General features: G+C 43.9%; 1 protein-coding gene across 1 annotated transcript in view; it reads left to right on the top strand.

Annotated features, from left to right (window-relative positions):
• Esrp1 (epithelial splicing regulatory protein 1) overlaps positions 1–9,332 on the top strand; it is a 54,979-nt gene extending 45,647 nt beyond the window's left edge. Inside the window, 2 exon segments of the mRNA XM_040740977.1 lie at positions 1,078–1,187; positions 7,654–9,332. Coding sequence (XP_040596911.1) covers positions 1,078–1,152 — 75 coding nt within the window. The 3' untranslated portion in view covers positions 1,153–1,187; positions 7,654–9,332.
• Positions 9,333–21,671: the final 12,339 nt, after the last annotated feature.

Below are 21,671 nucleotides of genomic sequence, written 5' to 3'. Positions count from 1 at the left end.
TTATTTATTTTTTATATATACACCAGATTCAATTATAGATGGTTGTCAGCCACCATGTGGTTGCTGGGAATTGAACTCAGGACCTCTGGAAGAGCAGTCAGTGCTCTTAACCTCTGAGCCATCTCTCCAGCCCCAGTGGTTTATTTCAAATTTAAAACTATTTAAAATTCACTCGTTTTGCCAGGCAGTGGTTGTGCATGCCTTCAATCCCAGCATTTGGGAGGCAGAGGCAGGCAGACAGATCTCTGTGAGTTCCAGGCCAGTCTGGTCTACAGCATGAGTTCAGGACAGCCAGGGCTACGCAGAGAAACCCTGCCTCTAAAAACAGACATATAAGTAAATGAAATCCACTGGTTTTGGAGGTTTAATATATAATGCCTGACAAAGTGATTCATGTGAACTTACTATTAAGAGATCAGATCTGGGGGGCTGGAGAGATGGCTCAGAGGTTAAGAGCACTGACTGCTCTTCCAGAGGTCCTGAGTTCAATTCCCAGCAACCACATGCTGGCTTACAACCATCTACAATTCAATCTGGTGCCCTCTTCTGGAGTGTAGACAGAACACTGTATATGTAACAAATCTTAAAAGTAAATAAATAAATAAAAAACAGAAGGGTTTTAACTTAAAAAAAAAAAAAGAGATCAGATCTGGGCTGTAAAGATGGCTCACTGGCTGCTCATCTAGGGATCTTTAGTTCAATTCCAGCATCCACATGGCAGCCCACAACCATCTGTGTCATCCAATGAACTCTTCTGGTCTACAGATGTACATGCAAACAGACCATCGATGGATATATATATTTTATCATATTAAAAGATCAGATTTGATCTTCATTGTGGTCTGGTGGTTTTGTTTTAGTTTTCAATCCATACAGTAGTCGATGTAACTTCCTCCTAGGAGAGATTTTGATAGGTAATAAATGAAGCATCAAGTGTCGATTGTGTGTGGCTTGTAACGGTGTCATTTTCTAGGATCTAAGTGTCATATACTTTTGTTGATATATTTAGTTAAAAATGACATCCACAGTGGCAAGCTGTCCGCCTTTTGATCCTGTTTGTTTTAACTTGCATTTTAGTATGCAACCGAGGATGGACTTGTACACACAAATGACCAGGCCAGGACTCTACCCAAAGAATGGGTTTGTATTTAAGGGCCCAAGCAGTTAGATCATCCTCAGAAAAGAAGGTAAGGACTCATTAGGACCTATTATAAATGCTAAATCAGAGAGGCCCATGTAGAGATGCCAAGAGTCATCTGAGGCTTCTGTAGGAAGGAGATGGGGGGTTACACTTTCCTCACTGATATATCAGAAGTCCTTGAAGGAATCTAGACTGGAATGAAATCTGTAATAAGAACACTGTATCAGTGTAATGTATGTGAATGAGAATTGTGTACTACTGTGGCGTTGTGTATGACTCTGGAACAAATGTCCTTTTGGACATTTATTTTTCAATTGTGAGATAGGCTGAGTGCTTTTCTTTTTCTTCTTCGTCTTCTGCTTCTCCTCTTCTTCTTTCCTTCTCCTCCTCCCTTTTTACTCTTTCGTTTTTTTCTTCCTTCCTCTCTCTCTCTCTCTGTCTCGTGTATGTGTGTGTGTGTGTGTGTGTGTGTAATTAAGGTAGCCAACAAGATGGCTCACTTGCTGCTTAGCCAGATAACCTGAATTTGATTCCTGAGTTCCCCCACGTATGTGTTACACACAAATGTTATAGAAAAGAAAAAGTCACCATTCTAGAGGAATTTACTTTTTTTGAGGTATATGTATACATACCTGCTATTTCCTACCAAGAAGATCACTTGAGCCTAGACTAGGGTTTGAGACCAACCTGGACAATATTGTAAGACCTCATGTTCAAAAAATGACTTTGTTCCAAAATTATTGAAAACCTTTTCATTGTATGCCTTTTTTTTCTCTCCTTTCAATCTAAAGCTAAAGGGAAGAAATATTGATAAATAGCAGGTTGTTGTTAGGAAGGACCCTTCCTACTAGCCATCAAGTTTTGCCAGAAGGATGCTGGCATCCTGTTTGGTTGCCCAAGAGGTGGTATCACAGGGCCATATCTGGGGAATTCATGCAGCTCATTTCTTCATAGTTGGTTGTTGGAGCCATAACTGCCAGTATTGCATCATTTTCTAGAATTGTGACTCTTATGTGTGGGTCCTCATTCTGAGTCACACATAGTTTTGGATGCAAGTGAAAAGGTTTGGTTCTGCCTTTTCCAGTGAGGCTTCACAGTAGCTAGGGCTACTGTTGTGTTCCTCAAAGTGAGAACGTGTGTGGATCCCACTGAAGAAACCACATCGTTTTAGCTTACTGGTGATATCCTTTCCATTTTCATTTTGTCTGCCCATGTTCCCAAAAGATGGTGAAGGCCCTTTTCACAAGTTACTGAGTATGCCCAGAGCACCACATCTCTGAGAAAGAGGCTTGACATTTGTGTGGAAGAAATGTCCCCTGTTCTAACTAGACAAGGTTTTTTGTTGTTGGGGTGTGTGCGTATGTGTATGTGTTGTTTGTTTGTTTGTTTAGTTTTTTCTTTTCCAGAGGTTTCTCTATCTTAACAGTACTAGTTATCCTGGAACTAACTCTGCAGACCAAGCTGGCCTCTAACTCATAAGAGATCAGCCTATCTCTGCCTCCCAACTGCTGGGATTAAAAGCCATCATGCCTAACCAAACAAGCTTTTATTTTTGTTCTCTCCCTGTGTATTTGTAGTCTGTACTCCTGGGGTTCCAAAGACAGTGTTTCAATCTCTCACTCTTGCTTGTCTATAGATGTGTTCTAGATGTGGCGTTTCTCAGTGCCGTAAGAGACGCAGACATCAATGTTGAGTATTTGACTTAACATTATCTGGGCATCAAGTGTATTAATGAATATAAACAAAATTTGTACACTATGTTTTTGTGGATTTGGGAACAGAACTCTGGGGTTATGTATATGCTAGACAAGCTCTTTGCTCCTGAGCTATGTCCCACCCTGCCCCCGCCCCGCTGTAAGCTTCATAAAGTTGTTTTGATACCATTGATCTTATGGTTACAGAAATGTATTTTACTATCTAATTTACAGTAATTAAGAAGTAATGAAGATTTCTCCAGCTTTTCCACACAAACCCTTTGCTGCTCCAGCCTCCAGCCCAAGACTGTACCTTGGATTGCATCATCTGTTCAGTGCTACTCTCTGCTGCTCAGAACGCCCTCCCCTGCCTCTGAGCTTAGGAGCTCAGTCTGCTATGCTAGGCCCTTTAGCGTGTTCCGTCTAAAAGATTTCTCTTAGTCTTAGAATGTAACTGACCCAGGGGGCTTGGCTTCTTGGTTAAGATCTCTGGATCTCAACCTCTTTGAGCTGTGTCTTATTTCACCCTTTGTCACTGTGCTATCATCTCCAAACAATAGGAACTTACATTTTGGGAGTGTTTTCTATTCCTTCCATAGAATCTATTACTTTTGTGCTTGTGTACTCTTGTGCACACACATGTATATATACACACTATTGTATATCGTATGCGTATTTTCCCTACATGTATGTTGTCTGTGCACCAGAGACCAGAAAAGGTTGTTCTTTGTGATGATTCTGTAATTTGTGATGGTTCTGTCTAATCTCAACACTCAAGAGAAGTTGAAAAGAGTTCAAGGTCAGCATAGACTACATAATGAATACATAGACTACATTATGCTAGAGTATTTTTTTTTACGAGTCAGGGTTTCTCTGTATTGTTTTGGAGGCTGTCAGTCCAGCCTGGCCTCGAACTCACAAAGATCCGCCTACCTCTGCCTCCTGAGTGCTGGGATTAAAGGCGTGCGCCTCCATCGCCCGGCATGCTAGAGTATTTAAACAAACACAACTCACCAGAATTTTTAGGCTTCTGCTTTTTTTCTTTTTTTATTTCCACAGGGTCTTGTTATATAACCCTGGCTAACTTCATACCCGTTGAAATCGTCTTTTAAAACTTCTGTGTAGGTGGGTGTATTGATGCAAGTTCACAGTTCTGGTACTCTAGAGGCAGAGGCAGGGTTTCCATGAATTCAGTCCAGCCAAGACGACACAAGAAAGATCCCAGTCTCAAACACTAAACCCAAAGTAACAAGTGAGCATGACGATTCACACCTGTAATCTCAGCTCTTAGAGTTCAAAGTTCAAATCTCACCTGGCTAGTTAGTGAGTTTCCAGGTAGACTCAGGCTGATCTACAGCATGAACCTTTCCTTGTCTTGAAAAAGAAAAAAAAAAAATCTCGTGTACATAATACTTTAATGATAGTTCATGAAAAAATAAAGCATTGTTTTTAACATACATCTTACCGGAAAGGAAAGACAGATTTGTGAATGTTTACATTTAAAACCTCAAAAATTGTCTTTGGCTCGTACTGTTTGTTTTATTGTTGCTAAAGAAGAAAGGGAAACATTTTTCTCTGTGTCCTGAGATTCTCTCTTATTGCTAGCCGTTAGTATGCTGCATCTCCATCATTAAACCCTGGAATGCCACTGACATCACAGAAGAATCAGGTGTGAGATAAACATCTAATGTCCTTTAATAATTCCGACCCTTCCCCACAATGACCTAGGATGGGCGTGTACTTCTGTGTGTCCACTAACGACATTCTTAGTATAATTTAGTGAGCTGGAAATAGGAAAGTGGAATTGATGGACGGATAACTGCCAGGCTCAGATTTGACTAATGTGGAAGATCCAGGGCCTTGTGTTAGCCCGGATCGCCTCATGAAATACCCATCTTCAGTCAGAAGCCAGTCAGCAGTTGGGTTCAGTGGGGTGCACATGACCCTCTCACATCATGCTGGATCATGTAGGACTCTCATTGGCTGGCTGAGTTGCTCTTTGAGCTGCTGATAAAATTGCCTCTCCATGGTATTAGCATTAGGAGAGGCAACAAGGAAAACTAGGGTGCTGTTGCCTAAAGAAGTGGGAAATTGTGTGACCATGGTGCGTAATTTATAGATTTCCTTACCCATATTTTTCTGTATCCAAAGAGCTCTTCCATTCACAGTGTTTTAAGCTGAGCCCAAAGTTGCCTGTTTGTAAACCTTATTTTAAACGTGAGTGCTAACAAACTGGCATGTGAGTTTTTGTTTTTTGAATACTTGATTTTAAATTTATATCGAGTGCAGAATTTGTTACTTAGTTTTGACCATATTTCAGAGGGGCCACATGAAAGGAAACTGGAGCCATTTTTATCTCTGTCTGTTTCTCATTTAAATGTAAAAGAACACAGTGCCAACGTTATAATTTTTGAGTATTTTTGGTTTTGTTCTGTATATCATGTAAATAAAGCAGTATAGGGGAAACTTGTCTGTGTAAAGCTTTTATCCTAGGTCTGTCCATTCCAACCAGTCTTTGGAATCTGGGATCTCATGTAAAACTTCACATGTGCTCCAAACCTTCATATACACCTGCACGGCATGTGTTTATAGCCCACATATGCCTTGAAATATTTCTAGACTGCTTCTAATACAGTGCACAGTGAGTGTTGACACAACAGTGTTGTTGTGTCTCCTGACTTGTCTATGTATCCCAGACTGGCCTTGAACTTGGGTAATTCTCCTGCCTCAGCTTCCTGAGTGTCGGGAGTACAAATGTGCACCACCATACCTTGCCTGGTTGCCTGTTTGGAGAACAGTGACAGGATGTGCTGGGGAGATGACTCGGTGTTTTAAGAGCACGTACTGCTAACCAGGTGATGGTGCTGTCCCATGCCTTTAATCCCAGCATCCAGGAAGCAGAGGCAGGCGGATCTCTTGAGTTCAAGGCTACACAGAGAAACCCTGCCTTGAAAAACCAAAGAGCACACACTGCTCTTGCCGAAAAGGTGTATTTGGTTCCTAGCGCCCATGTCAGGAGGCTCACAACTTTAGCTCTAGGGATTCTCTGGCCTCCTCGGTCACCTGCACTTATGTGCACATATTCCCACGCAGACACACATGAATACACTTAACAACAAAGGCATTCTAAAAGAGATGCTGTCCAGAAAAGAGGGTACATGTTCAGGACTCAGGCTTTTCCTCCTGGGTGTTCATCACCGCTATTAAAATTTATAAATCTGTCTCCATGAGTATGAATGGCTTGCCATGCCAGTGTAACCACTATCTGCTTCACTTTCCCCATCTTCAAGGTGGCCATGGAGACTCGGGTGTGTGCTCAGCACCGCTTACCCTAGCATGTGTGAAGACCTGGGTTTGATCCCTAGTACCAGAATCATTCAGTCAAATGGATGTAGCACAGCTACCTAAAGCAATGGTTCTCAACCCTCCTGATGCTGTGACCCTTTAATGCACAGTTCTTTATGTTGTGGTTACCCTGACCATAAAAGTATTTTCATTGCTACTTGCTAACTGTAATCCTGCTACTGTTAGGAATTATAACGTAAATATTTTTGAAGATAGAGGTTTGCCGAAGAGTGTAAGACAACCCAGGGAGGGCGAGGGAAGGCTGGAAGTACTGATTAGTCACTGGCTTGGAGAGGTCCTGTTTGTGTCAGTCACGCCTTGGTACTGCATTGATTCCTATCATTTTTGTTTGAAATTTAATATGCTACAGTTTAAAGTTTTCTCAAGAGTTTTTCCTTTTTAAAATTAATTTCATGTTAATGGTGTTTTTTTTTTCCCTTTGTGAGGGTGTCAAATCCCCTGAAACTGTAGATATAGATAGTTGTGAGCTGCCATGTGGGTGCTGGGATTTGAACCCAGGACCTCTGGAAAAGCAGCCAGTGTTCTTAACTATTGAGCCATCTCTTCAGCACATCAAGATTTTTTTGGTTTTTCAAGACAGGGTTTCTCTAGTTTTGGAGCTTGTCCTGGAACCAGCTCTGTACACCAGGCAGACTTCGAACTCACAGAGATCTGCCTGTCTCTGCCTACTGAGATTAAAGGTGCATGTCACCACTGCCCGGCCACAATTTATTTTTAAAGATTCAATTATAATTTTGTGTATGTCTGTGTCTGTCTGAAGAGACCAGAAATGTTGATCACCCTGGGCTGGAGTTCTGGGCAGTTGTGATGTGCCTGATTGGGCTCCTGAGAACTAAACTTGGGTCTTCTGCATGAGTAGTTTGAACCTTCTCCAGCCTGTTACGGGTTATGTGTTTGCATAAGGCCAACGGGATATCAGAGCCCCTGGAGCTAGAGTTACAGGCAGCTGTGAGCTGCCTCTGTGTGCAGGGAGCCAAACTCCAGTCCTGGAAGAGGTGTGGAAGAGCAGCTCTTAACCACTGAGCCATTCCTCCAGACCTATGTTTTGTTTGATTGATTTTCTGGAGACTAGATCTCCATGTAGAGCAGCCTGGCCTGTAACTCACAGAAAGTCTCTTGCTTCTGCTGCTGCTTTCGTGTGTGTGAAGCCTTTAATATTGAGTTGAACTAATAATGCTAGAAGAATACCACAACTATTTGACCCACCCTGAAGAATGGGTATAATTGGAACTGAGTTGAGTTTGGCAGGTGCAATGTTACATGATAAAATATCCTGAGTAAGGGTAGGGTATTACAGAAAATGTAATTGCCAGTCCGTTCATCTCTAAACCATTGAGCATGTGAATGTCACTGTGAAATAAGAACTAAGACTGCCTGACAGCTGTTAGTATCCTAAGAATTTAAAAGATTAAATTTAGAGGTTATAATACTGTCTTTTCTCTCTCCCTTCAGTGTTTGAAAGACGTATGGTGATCCTGAAACTATCAGACAAGAAAACTTCTAGCAATTTCAGGGGATGTGTGTCTACACTCAGGCTGCAGTATTTTCAGCCAACACGACTGGACAGTGGGCCTGGGCCTTATCTTTTGGTGGAGTGAAAAAAGTTGAGCCAGTGAAGCCAAATCTTTTTGTTTTTGTTTTTCAAAACAGGGTTTCTCTGTAGTGTTTCGGAGCCTGTCCTGGAACTCACTCTGTAGACTAGGCTGGCCCTGAACTCAGAGATCCACCTTGCCTCTGCCTTCTGAGGGCTGGGACTAAAGGCATGTGCCACCAATGCCCGGCGAAGCCAAATCTTAATAGCAAGCAGCTTGCACCTCCCTGGCTTCTTGCTGAGTGCAAATAGGGATTTAAAATGTGAATTTGAAGTCAAATGTCTCACTTCCAGCTAAAGTGGCATCAATTATTTCCTATGTTTAAGTCTTCGAGTAAAAAGTAGTCCACTGGTGTCCACCATCCACCATTACTTGCTATGGGAGCTCAATGTGTATCCCCACTCTTCTGTCTTAAGTAATTTAAGTGTAAATTCTTAGAATACTTAAGTACCAAACTAAGAAAAGGAATAAAATAAAACTAATTATTTTCCCAAATATTAGTTTTCTTCAATATGCCATCATGATGCCTTATATAGTTAAAAGCACCGATTTTTACAGCCCCTCAGTCAGGCTAGGCCTGTAGCTCAGTGGTAGAGCGCTTGCCTAGCACGCTGAAGCCCTGGGTTCTAGTCCCAGCGCCCTTGTCACATCTCCATACATACGCCTGAAGATTCCCCTTCCACACATACGCCTAGTTAAAGGGGTGGGATGGTTTTCTCAGCAGGTACCAATTGTAAATAAGAATGAAGTGGGGGCCAAAATTTGAAACCACAAATGAAGCAGCTACATGTAGTTAGTGATTCCTAGTTTCAGCTGTAACTGTATGTTCAGCCTCTTGTGTATTATTTCATATAACACTTTTTTCATTGTTGATGGTTTGACTATGTTAAGTGAAACTCCATAGTTTTTAATGTCACAAAAAGACTATTTTGAAGTGTGTTCTGGAAAGCAATATACTAACCAAAATGAACGCTTGTATATATTACGATGGCCCTTTTCTCTAATGCCTCAACTGTCAACTAATTAAAGCCTTAAAAGCTTAAGGCTAGTCAGCATGCTGGACTTAAGGTAAACACTGATGCCCTTGGAGTGGAACCAACCCTCCGGGTTTAGCTGTGTTTATGCTTCAGAAGTGCAATGTTAGACACTAGCTAGTACCACTGCCTCCTAGAACTCAAGGGGAAAAGTGATTTGATTAAAGCACATATTTCTTTGTTACTCATGTCCTTTGCTTGGATGCAATACCATGCAGATTTTGTGGCTGCTATTTTTAGTTACTTTGCATTAACACCTTTACTGGGAGTCAAACATTACCCTCTTGACCAACCCTAGCCCTTCAACTGCAGTGGGAAGAAAGAAGAAAAACATTTTGTGTGAAAATTGGTGAAATTTGAAACAAGAAAAAAGTTCATACTTGATGCCTTAAGCCACTCCTGTCTGGAGCTCTGAGGGACTAAGATGGCAGTGACCCTTATACAGTACTACTGCAGCCTTGTAGAATTGTTACATTCAGTAATAAAACTCGCCTGCTTAATCTCATTGTTGCACTCTTTGTTTTTGTGAAGGTGGTGGCGGTGGCAGATAGGGAAGTCTGTCATTTCTGTAGTTTTTATGTCCTTTGCCCTGAATTACCTTATGAAGTTATAAAAGCTTTTGATAAATGAGTTTCTCTGAAATGTAAAAGTTTCAACAGCTATGACATGTTTGATGTGGACATGTTTTTGTGTTGGGGCACCTATCCAGGCCCATGCATGTATGGTTAGTTATTCTCCGACTTCTGTTTCAGACAGGAATGCTACTGAGTCTGAAGCTCCGTGCCTGCCTTGGCGGTTCTCCCCTCCCGTGCCAGGGTTACGGTGCTGCTGCTGTGCCTGCTTTTTATGTGGGTGCCGAGAATGGTTGTGCAGCATGAGCTTTCCTGATAGCCTACCAGCGTTTGCTTCTTATTTCCAATCCTCTGTTCTTGGTGAGCGGGACATAACATGCCCATACTTAGAAGGATGGGGCAGGAGTCCCAATCAGAGATCTGACTGAGATACAATGTGAGACTCTCACAAAAATAGAAAAACAGAAACAAAAAACACAGTCTGGCCAAATGGTGGCAGCGCACACCCTTAGTCCCTGCACGAAGGAGTCAGAGGCCAGAGTTTGAGGCCAGCATGTGTGGGGACACCAGACCTTGAACAGAGGCCCACTTCCCCATCAGCCTGGGAGTAGGCAGCTGTAATACCATGTTTACTAAAAACAATACAATGCCCGGGGCAATAAGTTCCTGAAAAGGCCTGGCCCACGGAACGCTCTGACCTCGACCTTTTCCAAAGACTAACCGCGTCTTCTGACACACCCAAGTCAGTTTTCTGGTGTCAGGGCAGAACCAGCCAGGGGTAAGGAGAGAGCAGACTCTTCTGGAGGGAGGCCTTTCTTGGGAAGTTTTCTTGAGCCTTTTTGGGGCCTGCTTAATGTTTTCTTTACACCATTGAACGAGTCTCTGTGTTGTCAATCCCCGACACCCTCTGCACATTCTCGGACACAGGCTGTGCAGCGGGTGCGGCAAGCATGGCCTACAGGGTAAGTTCCAGGACAGTCAGGGCTACACAGTGGAACCCTGTCACAAAGAACCTAAGTAAATAAGCTAAAGACCTATTTGGAAGATAAGGAATTGAGTGAGGGTGATGGGATAAGAAATGAGAGATGGCTCAGCAGTTAAGAGCATTTACTGCTGTTTCAGAGGGTCTGGGTTCAGTTCCCCTTGGCAGCTCACAAACAATGTAATTCCACCTCCAGTGGATCTGACACCCTCTTCTGGCCTCTGAGGGCACTACATACATGTGGCGTACTTACATACAGGCAAGCACCCCCACACATAAGACATAAAAGAAACTATTTCAGCCAGGCGTTGGTGGTGCACACCTTTAATTCCAGCACTTTGAAGGCACAGGCAGGTGGATCTTTGTGAGTTCAAGGCCAGCCTGGTCTACAAGAGCTGGTCCAGGACAGCCTCTAAAGCCACAGAAAAACCCTGTCTCAGAAAAATAAAATAGAGATCCAGAATGTATTTTGAAAAATAAAACCTTAATGTCCTAGCAGGGTTCTAGTCTTCCTGCTTTTCCCAGCCGTGGCATGCTAGAGGAACAAAGAATTAACCTCAGTCCTAGACCCCAGTGGCCCTGCGCAGCCGTGGCATGCTAGAGGAACAAAGAATTAACCTCAGTCCTGGACCCCAGGGGCCCTGCACAGCCGTGGCATGCTAGAGGAACAAAGAATTAACCTCAGTCCTGGACCCCAGGGGCCCTGCGCAGCCGTGGCATGCTAGAGGAACAAAGAATTAACCTCAGTCCTAGACCCCAGTGGCCCTGCACAGCCGTGGCATGCTAGAGGAACAAAGAATTAACCTCAGTCCTGGACCCCAGTGGCCCTGCACAGCCGTGGCATGCTAGAGGAACAAAGAATTAACCTCAGTCCTAGACCCCAGGGGCCCTGCGCAGCTGGGACTTTAGGATCAGGCTAAGACATGACAGTGAAGTTCATGTTACCCACTACATTCTTTGACTAGGACGTGTATGGTACACAGTAAGTGCTAGTTGAGTGAATAGCTCAGCTACTTTTCTATTGCTGTGACAGAACATCATGGCAGAGACAACGTACAGAATAAAACATTTAATGTTGGGCCTCACAGTTTGTTAGTTTTGTAATCTTGGACTGACGTTATATTCCAGTGATAGAGTACGTGCCCCAGTACCCTGGGTTTGATCTCCAATACAATAATAATAATTCTTGATGGGAATTGGAGACAGGATTTCTTTGTGTAGCCCTGGCTGTCCTAGAACTAGCTCTGTAGACCAAGCTGGCCTTCTTAATCTCATTGTTGCACTCTTTGTTTTTGAGAAGGTGGTGGTGGTGGCGGCGGCGGATAGGGAAGTCTGTCTTTTCTGTGGTTTTTAGGTCCTTTAGGTACTCAAGGAGTCACTCTACATATTCAGCTGGCTGCACATCTGTAACACCTGCATTTGCAATTGGTTGTGACATTTTCCTCATGCATTTATTTGGTTTCTTCGGACATCTGAACGCAGTGCTACGTGCCTCTCAGGAACCAGCTCCCAGCAGTAGGTACGCATCCAAGATGGTAACAGGATTTAAGGGACCTGACTGGGTGGGTACTAGTAGAAATTGTATCCATGGCAACCAAGTGTGCTACCATATCTACAATCCAGCTCTTTGTTTTGAGACAGGGTTTCACTAAATTGTTCAACCGAGTAGTTCCCCGCTTTGAGCCTCCCAATTAGCTGGAATTACAGGCATGTGCCTGGCTAAAACTTCTGTTATGAAGTCCTACTTTTTAATTAAAAATACTTTTTTTTTACAATATCTACTGATCATGGTTTCCCTTCCCTCATCTCCCAGATCATAGTCCATGGATCTTCTATCTTTCCTTTAGAAAACAAACAGGTAAAAATGAAAAAGCACAAGCCGGGCGGCGGTGGCGCACGCCTTTAATCCCAGCACTTGGGAGGCAGAGACAGGCGGATCTCTGTGAGTTCGAGGCCAGCCTGGTCTACAAAGTGAGTTCCAGGACAGCCTCCAAAGCTACAGAGAAACCCTGTCTCGAAAAACCAAAAAAAAAAAGAAAAAGAAAAAGCACGGGGCATGGGAGGTTGGGAAGGAGAGGGAACAGGGATTGACAAGTAAAATAAGATTTTTTTCCAATTTAAATAAAACTTTTTAAAAAAGAAAAAGCACAAGAAACATATACAGAGACACAAAAACAAAACCCATAACAATACAAAAGGGGAAACCAAGCCAGGCGTTGGTGGCGCACGCCTTTAATGCCAGCACTCGGGAGGCAGAGGCAGGCAGATCTCTGTGAGTTCGAGGCCAGCTTGGTCTACAGAGCGAGTGTCAGGACAGCCTCCAAAACAATACAGAGAAACCCTGTCTCGAAAAATCAAAAAACAAACAAACAAACAAAAAAACAAAAGGCGAAACCACAATAAAGCAAGGCCCAAACACAAATGAGAGAAAAAAAAGCTGTCTGCTGCTGGTGAGGGGCCTGCCCCTCAGTGTGGTTTGTATGCAAGTAGATGTCAGTTGGAAGGGTGGTTCTTGGTTAAGGATGGGAGTTTCTTTGTGCAGCCCTGGCTGTTCTAGAACTCGCTCTGCAAACCAGGCTGACTTTGAGTTCAGAGATTCACCTGCTTCTGCCTCCTGAATGCTGGGATGAAAGGCGTGTCCCATCGCCACCCGGATTGTATATATTTTAATACACTTCTACTGTAGTAGGTTTCCATATAACCCTCATATGGCCCTCAGTGTGAGCTGCCGTCATTGTCGCCCCCCCCCATATTCTCTAAGTGTGGTTTCCTCCCTGCCTCAGTTTTGGTTATTTTTGAAAAAGGGTTTCTTTGTAGCTTTGGAGGCTGTCCTGGAACCCACCCAGTAGACCAGGCTGGCCTCCAACTCACAGAGACCCACCTGTCTCTGCCTCCCAAGTGCTGGGATTAAAGACGTGAGTCACCACTGCCCGGCTCCCTGCCTGCATTTGAAACTGTTCCCATTTCCTTCCTTGAGAGACTCCTCTTCCTCCCCACCTAGTCCTTTACTCTATACTAACCTCTGGTTATACGGATCAAAGGCTAAAAGCTCCATATCCATATACAGGAGAGTGCAGAGCAAATGTGTCTTTTGAGGTCTAGGTTACTTCACTCAGGATGCTGTTTTTTTCTAGCTCCATCCATTTGCCTCCAATTTTCATGGTTTAATTTCCTTTTTAACTGCTGAATAATATTCCAGTGTGTAAATGTACCACATTTTCTTTATTCACTTATATGTTGATGAGCATCTAGGCTTTTGCCAATTTCTGCTTGAGTTCAGGTCCTGTGTCCAATGGGGATCCAAGTAGAAAGTGTTCCTGGGTATTGGCAGCTGATATAAAGGAATGGAAATAGCTAGAAGGGAGTTCTGAGAGGGTCCATAGGAAGGAGGAAACCTGGATCCACCCACAAGCTTCAAAGGAGTCCCAAGTAAATGGAGGCCAGATGAAAATGCACCCCTGGAAGCGGTCTGCCATAGAACTAGGGGTGAGACAGTGTGGTGGGAGGCAGGGAGAACGAGAATCTCTGGGTCCCAGGCATTATGCGTTTCTACATAGAGCGGGGCTGACACAAAGGAATGCAAGAAGCAAGGAAAGCTGAATCGGATGCAAGGCTCACGGAATGGAGATGGACGAGGCCATGAAATTCTGTACTAACTGATGGGGACAAAAGCAAAAACAAAGCATTTAGACAGGTTCTCACTTGGCTAGCCTGGACCTCACTATGTAGACTGGCTGATCTGTGGAGCTCTCTGTGTAGACCAGGCTGGCCTGAACTCAGAGATTCATGTACTTTTGCCTCCTCAAGTGGTAGGATTAAGGGTATGTTACCACCATTGTTGGTATAAGGCTCGACAGGAACCCTGAGTGGGGACCTTGGCTAATTCCATGGCAGGCGAGGGTGACCGAGGCAGAGGGACAAACACGCCAGGCAGACAGAGCTTACGTGAGAAGTTTTATTAGAAAGGGAAGGGAGGGGGAAGAGAAATGCTGTAAAGAGACACAGAGACACAGAGAGGACAGAAGAGGGAGACAGGAAGTCCTGTCTGTCCCAGGAAAGAGAAGAGAGCAGAAAGAGGAGAGCAGAGAGAAGAGCTGGCAATAGAGTGTAAGTGGGCGGGTCTGTCTTTTAAAGGGTCCTTTGCACCTGAGTGCACGCTAGTACCCATGGAACCCTAGGCTGACCAGAGTACTGCCTGAGTGCATTCTGCCAGGTGACAAGGGCAGGCCAACATAATGCCTGAATCCTTACATACCCACCTTTACTTATTATTAAAAAGATGAGGAGTTAGGTGTGGCAGGTTAGGCGTGGCATGGAGTTGTCAAGATTACTTCCTGCTGACCTGGGGGGCGTTGACCATCTTCAGGGGACCTGAGAAACCTGCCATGTCCTGGGGTAGCTGATTGTTTCATCACAGTCCAGCTGTATGGAACTCTCTGGTGCCTCTTAGACCTGGCAAGATGTTGGCAGAGCAGAGGACAAGGTTAAGTTTAAGAAAAAAATGAATTTCTTTTTTAGGTCCTGGTATTTGAGGGAAGGAGGATCCCAAGCAACCTCGGTGTGAATCCAAGTCATGGCACCAAAATGTTATTTTTCTTCACTTATGGCTGTGGTGGGAACAGGGATAGAAGAGAGGGTGGGAGGCGCTTGCTTAAAAGGGGAAACTTGCACATGTGCACAGAGTCCTTACACAGTCACAAAACACATGATGTAGACATGGAGTAGCCTTGAAACACAGGGCCCTTTGAGCTGCCTAAGTATCTACCTGAATGCCAGTGTGTGTGCTCTGCTGGTCGTCAGGGGACAGGGTCAGCATAATGCCAGAATGCCAACAATCATGCTTTGCATAATCTGAATAATCAATTTAAGAAGAAAAGTCATGGTAGTTTCAACTGTTACACATAAATGATTTCTATGATAATCCCTAATTTTGGTAGAAAAAATATTTTCCAAATCACAAGCTCTGTGTGTGTGTGTGTGTGTTACATACACAGAAATACAATTTGAAGTGTGATTAATTGGTCTCCAATGTTAGGATTAATCAGTTGGGCTACATGTATGTTTCTAAGAGATCATACCATGCAACAGATCCAATGCAAGAGGTTTATGGGGAGACCAGGCTATCCTGGAACCAGGCTGACCTCAGATCTGCCTTCTGTGGAGGTAGACTCCCAAGTGCCAGAATTAAAGGCATGCACCACCACTGCCCGGTGCCTTTCCATTTTTAAGATGTAAAAGAATTTAACCTGGGGCTGGAGAGATGGCTCAGAGGTTAAAAGCACTGACTGCTCTTCCAGTGGTCCTGAGTTCAATTCCCAGCAACCACACTGTGGCTCACAACCATCTTGTAATGAGATCTGGTGCCCTCTTCTGGGCTGTGGGCATACATGCAGACAGGACACTATATACATAATAAATAAATCTTGAGGAAAAAAAAGAATGGAGGCCATGTTTACATGACTCAAAATCTTAAAAAAAAAATTAATCTGTCCTTTCCATGTACCTAGATGTCAGAGACCAATTAACACTTTTATCTTCTAGTGGGTCATCTCAGTTCCTGTATGCAGATCTGCCCAAGCTAACAAGAAAACAAAAAGCAGAACAAAGGGACTGAGCAGATGACATGAAGATGTGAGTTGAAGCCAAGATTCATGCAAAAAGCAGGCCATGGTGACACTTGTTGCTGTTCCAGCAGTGGGTAGGCAAGACAGGTGGATTCCTGGAATTCGCTGGCCAGCCAGCTTGGACTAATCAGTGAACTTCACGTCTCCAAGTGCCAGTTGCTGTGGGGTCCCTTCAGGTATCACCACCAGCAGGGAAGGAACATTGAAGACATGATCTAGCTTTCTCTAGAGAGTCTGATGCCATCATGGCTTATCCTGCTTACACATCCCAACACAGTAAAACTTTGAGAGAAGATTTCAAGGTGACAATTATTAGAACACAGTTTAGGCTAGGCATAGCTACATAGAAACTTCCCAGCAAAGTAGCAAAACAAGTAACCTTTGCAACAATTCTATTGGCTGATAAACAGAGCTCAGGCCCAGGGCCTAGAGGATTTGTAATAAGCATAAAGATGGATCCTATTGATGGAGGTTGCAGAGTACATGGGGCCTCTTCCATAGGGATAGGTTCTATTCACAGGATTAGGGCCGCAACAATGCTCAGGATATTGGGGGATTCAGGTGGAGGTTGGCTTCTAATAGGATAGTAAAGGATCACTTGGTGTTTGACCACTTCCACTGGCATTCCAGGTGACCAGACATCATTCCTTTCCTTAGGTGAAGAACGTGGTCCCCTGTGACGACAGCCTGGTTTCTCCAGTGCTTACTCTCAGCTGTGCTTCCTGTCTGGAAAAGCAGGTGGGACCATCCAAACTGCTTAGTGGGGAAAGGTGCTGGCAACTGGGATTTTTTGTTTGCTATATTTTTTGACATTTCAAGACAGGGTTTCTCTGTGTAGCCCTGGATGTCCTGGAGCTCATTCTGTAGACCAGGCTAGTCTCAAACTCACAGAGATCTGCCTGCCTCTGCCTCCCAAGCACTGGTATTAAAGGCATGCACCACCACCACCAGTCTTTGCTTGTTTTTTTTTTCTTTATAGCTGAGCAATACTCCATTGTGTAAATATACCACATTTTCTTTATCCATTCTTCAGTTGAGGGTCATCTAGGTTGTTTCCAGGTTCTGGTTATTACAAATAAAGTTGCTATAAACATGGATGAGCAAATGTCCTTGTGGTATGATTGTGTATCCTTTGGGTATATGCCCAAGATTGGTATAGCTAGGTGTTGAGGTAGATTCATTCCCAGTTGTCTGAGAAACTGCCATACTGATTTCCAAAGTGTCTGTACAAGTTTGCACTCCCATCACCAATGGAAGAGTGTCCTGTGCTTTTGGAAAAATGCCTAGCCCAACCATGATGCAGGGGGGAGGAGCGTGGTCCTGCCTCACCTTGATGTGCCATACTTTGTTGAATCCCAAGGGAGGGCTGCCCTTTTCTGAAAGGTGTCCAAGGAGTGGATGGAGGGGGCGTTGAGGGAAGGCTCCGGGAAGGGGGTCAGGAAGAGAGGAGGATGTAGACCAGGCTGAACTCTAACCTCCTCCCGCCTCTGCCTCTGCCTCCTGAGTGCTGGGATTAAAGGCAGGCACCATCACCTCCCAGCATGGCTACAGTGGTGTTTTTTGGTTTTTCCGAGACAGGGTTTCTCTGTGGCTTTGGAGGCTGTCCTGAAACTTGCTCTGTAGACAAGTCTGATCTTGAACTCACAGAGATCCACCTGCCTCTGCCTCCCGAGTGCTGGAACTAAAGGTATGTGTCATCACTACCTGGTAGTTACAGTGTTTTTGAAGACAAAAACCATAATTACTTATGCTTGGGGATGTATATCAGTGAGAGATTTGGGGTGGCCTAGCAATATCTGTTTTCTTGCAGTGCTTATCAGTATTTTCTAGACACTGAATGACAATTATTTTTTATTTATACTTCCTTTGGTTATTTTAGATATATATTTTAGCTTGCACAGACGTCCGTTACTTTGATTAATACATGGTCAGGGTCCCAAGCAGTACCAAAGCATTGCCAAGGAAGATGTGGCTGTGGGGGTGTAGAAGGCTGAGACAGGTCCAGGCAGATACAAAACAGAGTTAGGACAAGATGGTGCCACCTTAGACATCTCATCGGGTTGTCAGGTTTAACCGCACGCTCTTTAACTCACTGAGCCATCTGGCTGGTCCTGTTCTTGGTTTGTTTGTTTTTTGTTTTTCTATTTCTTCCCTTAGAGGCATGGCCTCACATAGCCTACAGAAAACTTAGACTCACTGTGTAGCTGTGATTGGCCTTGAACTCCTTATCCTCTTGCTTCTGGCATGTACCACTATGCCTGTCTCACCTGGGAAAGTTTTGATGCTAAACTGTTTGGTGTCAATAATCTTTTGGAAATATATGTGAACATTATTTCACATAACCAGTTGAAAAATTTCTTTCTAGAAGAGTTTTGACTAGGAAAATCTGTATTTCAAAACGTTTTAAGATGTTTAATCCTACCAGCTCAAAGATACTTTGATAAAGGGCTGGAGAGATGGTATATCAGTTTAGAACACTTTCTGCTGCTACAGAGGACCCAGGATGGATTCCCAGCATTCCCATGGTGGCCCACAATCATCCATAACTTGTCCCAAGGCATCCACTACATTTTTTTTTTTTTTCTTTTTGGTTTTTCGAGACAGGGTTTTTCTGTGTAGCTTTGGGGCCTGTCCTGGAACTCCCTCTGTAGACCAGGATGGCTTCGAACTCACAGTGATCTTCCTGTCTCTGCCTTCCGAGTACTGGGACTAAAGGCATGTGCCACCAATGCCCGGCGCCATGGTAACTCTTATAAAGAAAACATTTAGCTGGGCAGTGGTGGCTCATGCCTTTAATCGCAGCACTCAGGAGGCAGAAGCAGGCGGATCTTGGGATTTTGAGGCCTAGTGAGTCTCAGGACAGCCAGAGCTAAACAACACAAGCAAACAAAAAGGAAACATTTAATTGGGTGGGTCACAGTTTTAGAGGTTCAGTCTACTATCATCATGATGGGAAGCATGGTGGCATATAGGCAGATGTGGTGCTGAAGCTGAGACTGCTACCTTGGCTCACAGGGAACATGACGTCAACTGACAGTCACAGTGAGGGAAGCTTGAGCAAAAGTGACACAATTCCTGTAACAAGGCCATGCTTCCTAATAGTGTCACACCCTTTGGGAGCCATTGTTGTGGAATATTATTTTAACTGGGAAAAGATGTGTTACCTTTGTTTATGCTGCAGAATATAGCTTTAACTGTGTAAATATATTACATTTGTTTATACTGCATTTGTTAAGCATACAAGGATGTATGTTTAATTATGTAAAGATATACTTCATTTGTTTCACCTTGCCTGCCTAAGGCATCTGATTGGTCTAATAAAAGCTGAACAGGCAGGAGAGGATAGGTGGTGCTAGCAGAGAGAGAATAAATAGGAGGAGAAATCTATGCTCGGAAGAACAGAGGAAGAAGAAAAGGGAGGGGAGGGAGATAGGCAGCCCAGGAAGGAAGGGAGATGCCTGGAGCCAGAAGCTGGGCCACTGCCAGCTGGACCAACAGACACAAGAATCAGTGAAAGTAAGATATGCAGAAGGAGCCTGGTGGTGGTGGCGCACGCCTTTACTCACAGCACTTGGGAGGCAGAGGCAGGTGGATCTCTGTGAGTTCCAGACCAGCCTGATTTACAACAGCTAATTCCAGGACAGGCTCCAAAGCTACACAGAGAAACTCTGCCTCGAAAAACAAAAACAAAAGATATACCAAAGGATAAAAAGCCCCAAGGCAAAGCATAGAGACAAGCAGTATAAAATAAGAGCTAAGATAAGCCCAAGCATTCATAACTAACAATAAGCCTCATGTCATGGTTTGGGAGCTGACTGTTGGTCCTAAAAGAAAAAGCCTGATACAAGTCATTTTCTTACAAACCACAACACATGCCGGGCGTTGGTGGCGCACGCCTTTAATGCCAGCACTCGGGAGGCAGAGGCAGGCGGATCTCTGTGAGTTCGAGGCCAGCCTGGTCTACCAAGCGAGTTCCAGGACAGCCTCCAAAGCTACAGAGAAACCCTGTCTCCAAAAACCAAAAAAAAAAAAAAAAAAAACCAACAACAGCAAACCACAACACATTTCATACTAATCATGTATTATTAATCAAGTGAAGCCTTGGTTAGAAGCATATGTTTGAAACAATTTTTGTTATTATTTCACTCTATGTGTATGAGTGGTTTTGCTTCCAGGTATGTGTGTTTACCACGTGTATTCCTGGTGCCCACAGAGGCCAAAGGAATGTGTTAGAACTCCTGGGACTGCAGGAAGCCATCATGTAGATTCTGGGAACAGATTCCAGATCCTCTTGAAGAATAGCCAGTGTTCTCAACGCCTCAGCCATCTCTCCAGCCCCCAAATGCATTTTGTTCAGGATTATACCTATTTTTCTCTGTATAAGCATGTGCATGTGTGTGGGGGTATATGCACTACAGCACATACATGGGGATCAGGACAGACTGTGGGAGTCAGTTTTCTTACTCCACCTTGTATATCCTTGGAATTGAACTCAAGCCATTAGACTTGGCAGCAAATGCTCTTACCTGTGGAACCAGTTTGTTGACCCTTAAAATAAATTTTGGATGTAACTCTGATTTCAAGAAGATAAGTTCTTGTGGACTTTTATATTTTTCTAGTATCTTGGCAATAGATTGTGTTTGGCATATAGAAAGTATATTGTTGTGGAATATTATTTTAAGATGTGTTATATTTGTTTATGCTATGGAATATCTGTTCAATGATGTAAAGATGTGTTGTATTCTTTTATGTTGCATTTGCTTAACTCTGAAGCTGTGTTACTTTGCCTGTCTAAAACACCTGATTGGTCTAATAAAGAGCTGAACAGTCAAAAGCGAGGCAAGAGAACAGATAGGTGTGGCTGGCAGGCAGAAGAGAATAAATAGAAGGAAAAATCTGGGAAGAGAGGATAAAGGAGCAAGAGGATCAGGGACCAGCCACACAGTCAGCCATGGACTAAGAGCGAAAGTAAGATGTACGGAGTGAGAAAAGGAAAAGCCCAGAAGCAAAAGGTACACGGGAAAGCCGGGTGTTGGTGGCACACGCCTTTAATCCCAGCACTCGGGAGGCAGAGGCAGGCGGATCTCTGTGAGTTCGAGGCCAGCCTGGTCTACAGAGTGAGTTCCAGGATAGCCTCCAAAACAATACAGAGAAACCCTGTCTCGAAAAAAACACAAAAACAAACAAAAAAAAAAGGTACACGGGATAATTTAAGGAATGCTAGCAAGAAACAAGCCAAACTAAGACCCAGCATTTATAGGAATGAATAAGCCTCCATATATGTACTTGGAAGCTGTGTGGTGGGCCCTCCAAAAGAGGAAAGAAGAAAAAGAAAGGAAAAACACCTTTGGGTGTTAACTCAAAGGTTAAGAGCACTGGCTGCTCTTCCAGAGGTCCTGAGTTCAATTCCTAGCTACCACATGGTGGCTCACAACCATCTGTAATGAGATCTGGTGCCTTCTCCTGGCCTGCGGGCATACATGCAGGCAGAACACTGTATGCATAATAAATCAATCTCAAAAGAAAAGAAAAAAAAAAAAAAAAAACAAGGCCGGGCATTGGTGGCGCACGCCTTTAATCCCAGCACTCGGGAGGCAGAGGCTGGCGGGTCTTTGTGAGTTCGAGACCAGCCTGGTCTACAAGAGCTAGTTCCAGGACAGCCTCCA

The sequence above is a fragment of the Mesocricetus auratus genome, unplaced genomic scaffold (genome assembly GCF_017639785.1).
Source record: "Mesocricetus auratus isolate SY011 unplaced genomic scaffold, BCM_Maur_2.0 Super-Scaffold_6730, whole genome shotgun sequence".
Classification (NCBI taxonomy): Eukaryota; Metazoa; Chordata; class Mammalia; order Rodentia; family Cricetidae; genus Mesocricetus; species Mesocricetus auratus.
Note: the sequence above shows the minus strand (reverse complement) of the source record. Positions and strands in the feature narration are given on the sequence as shown.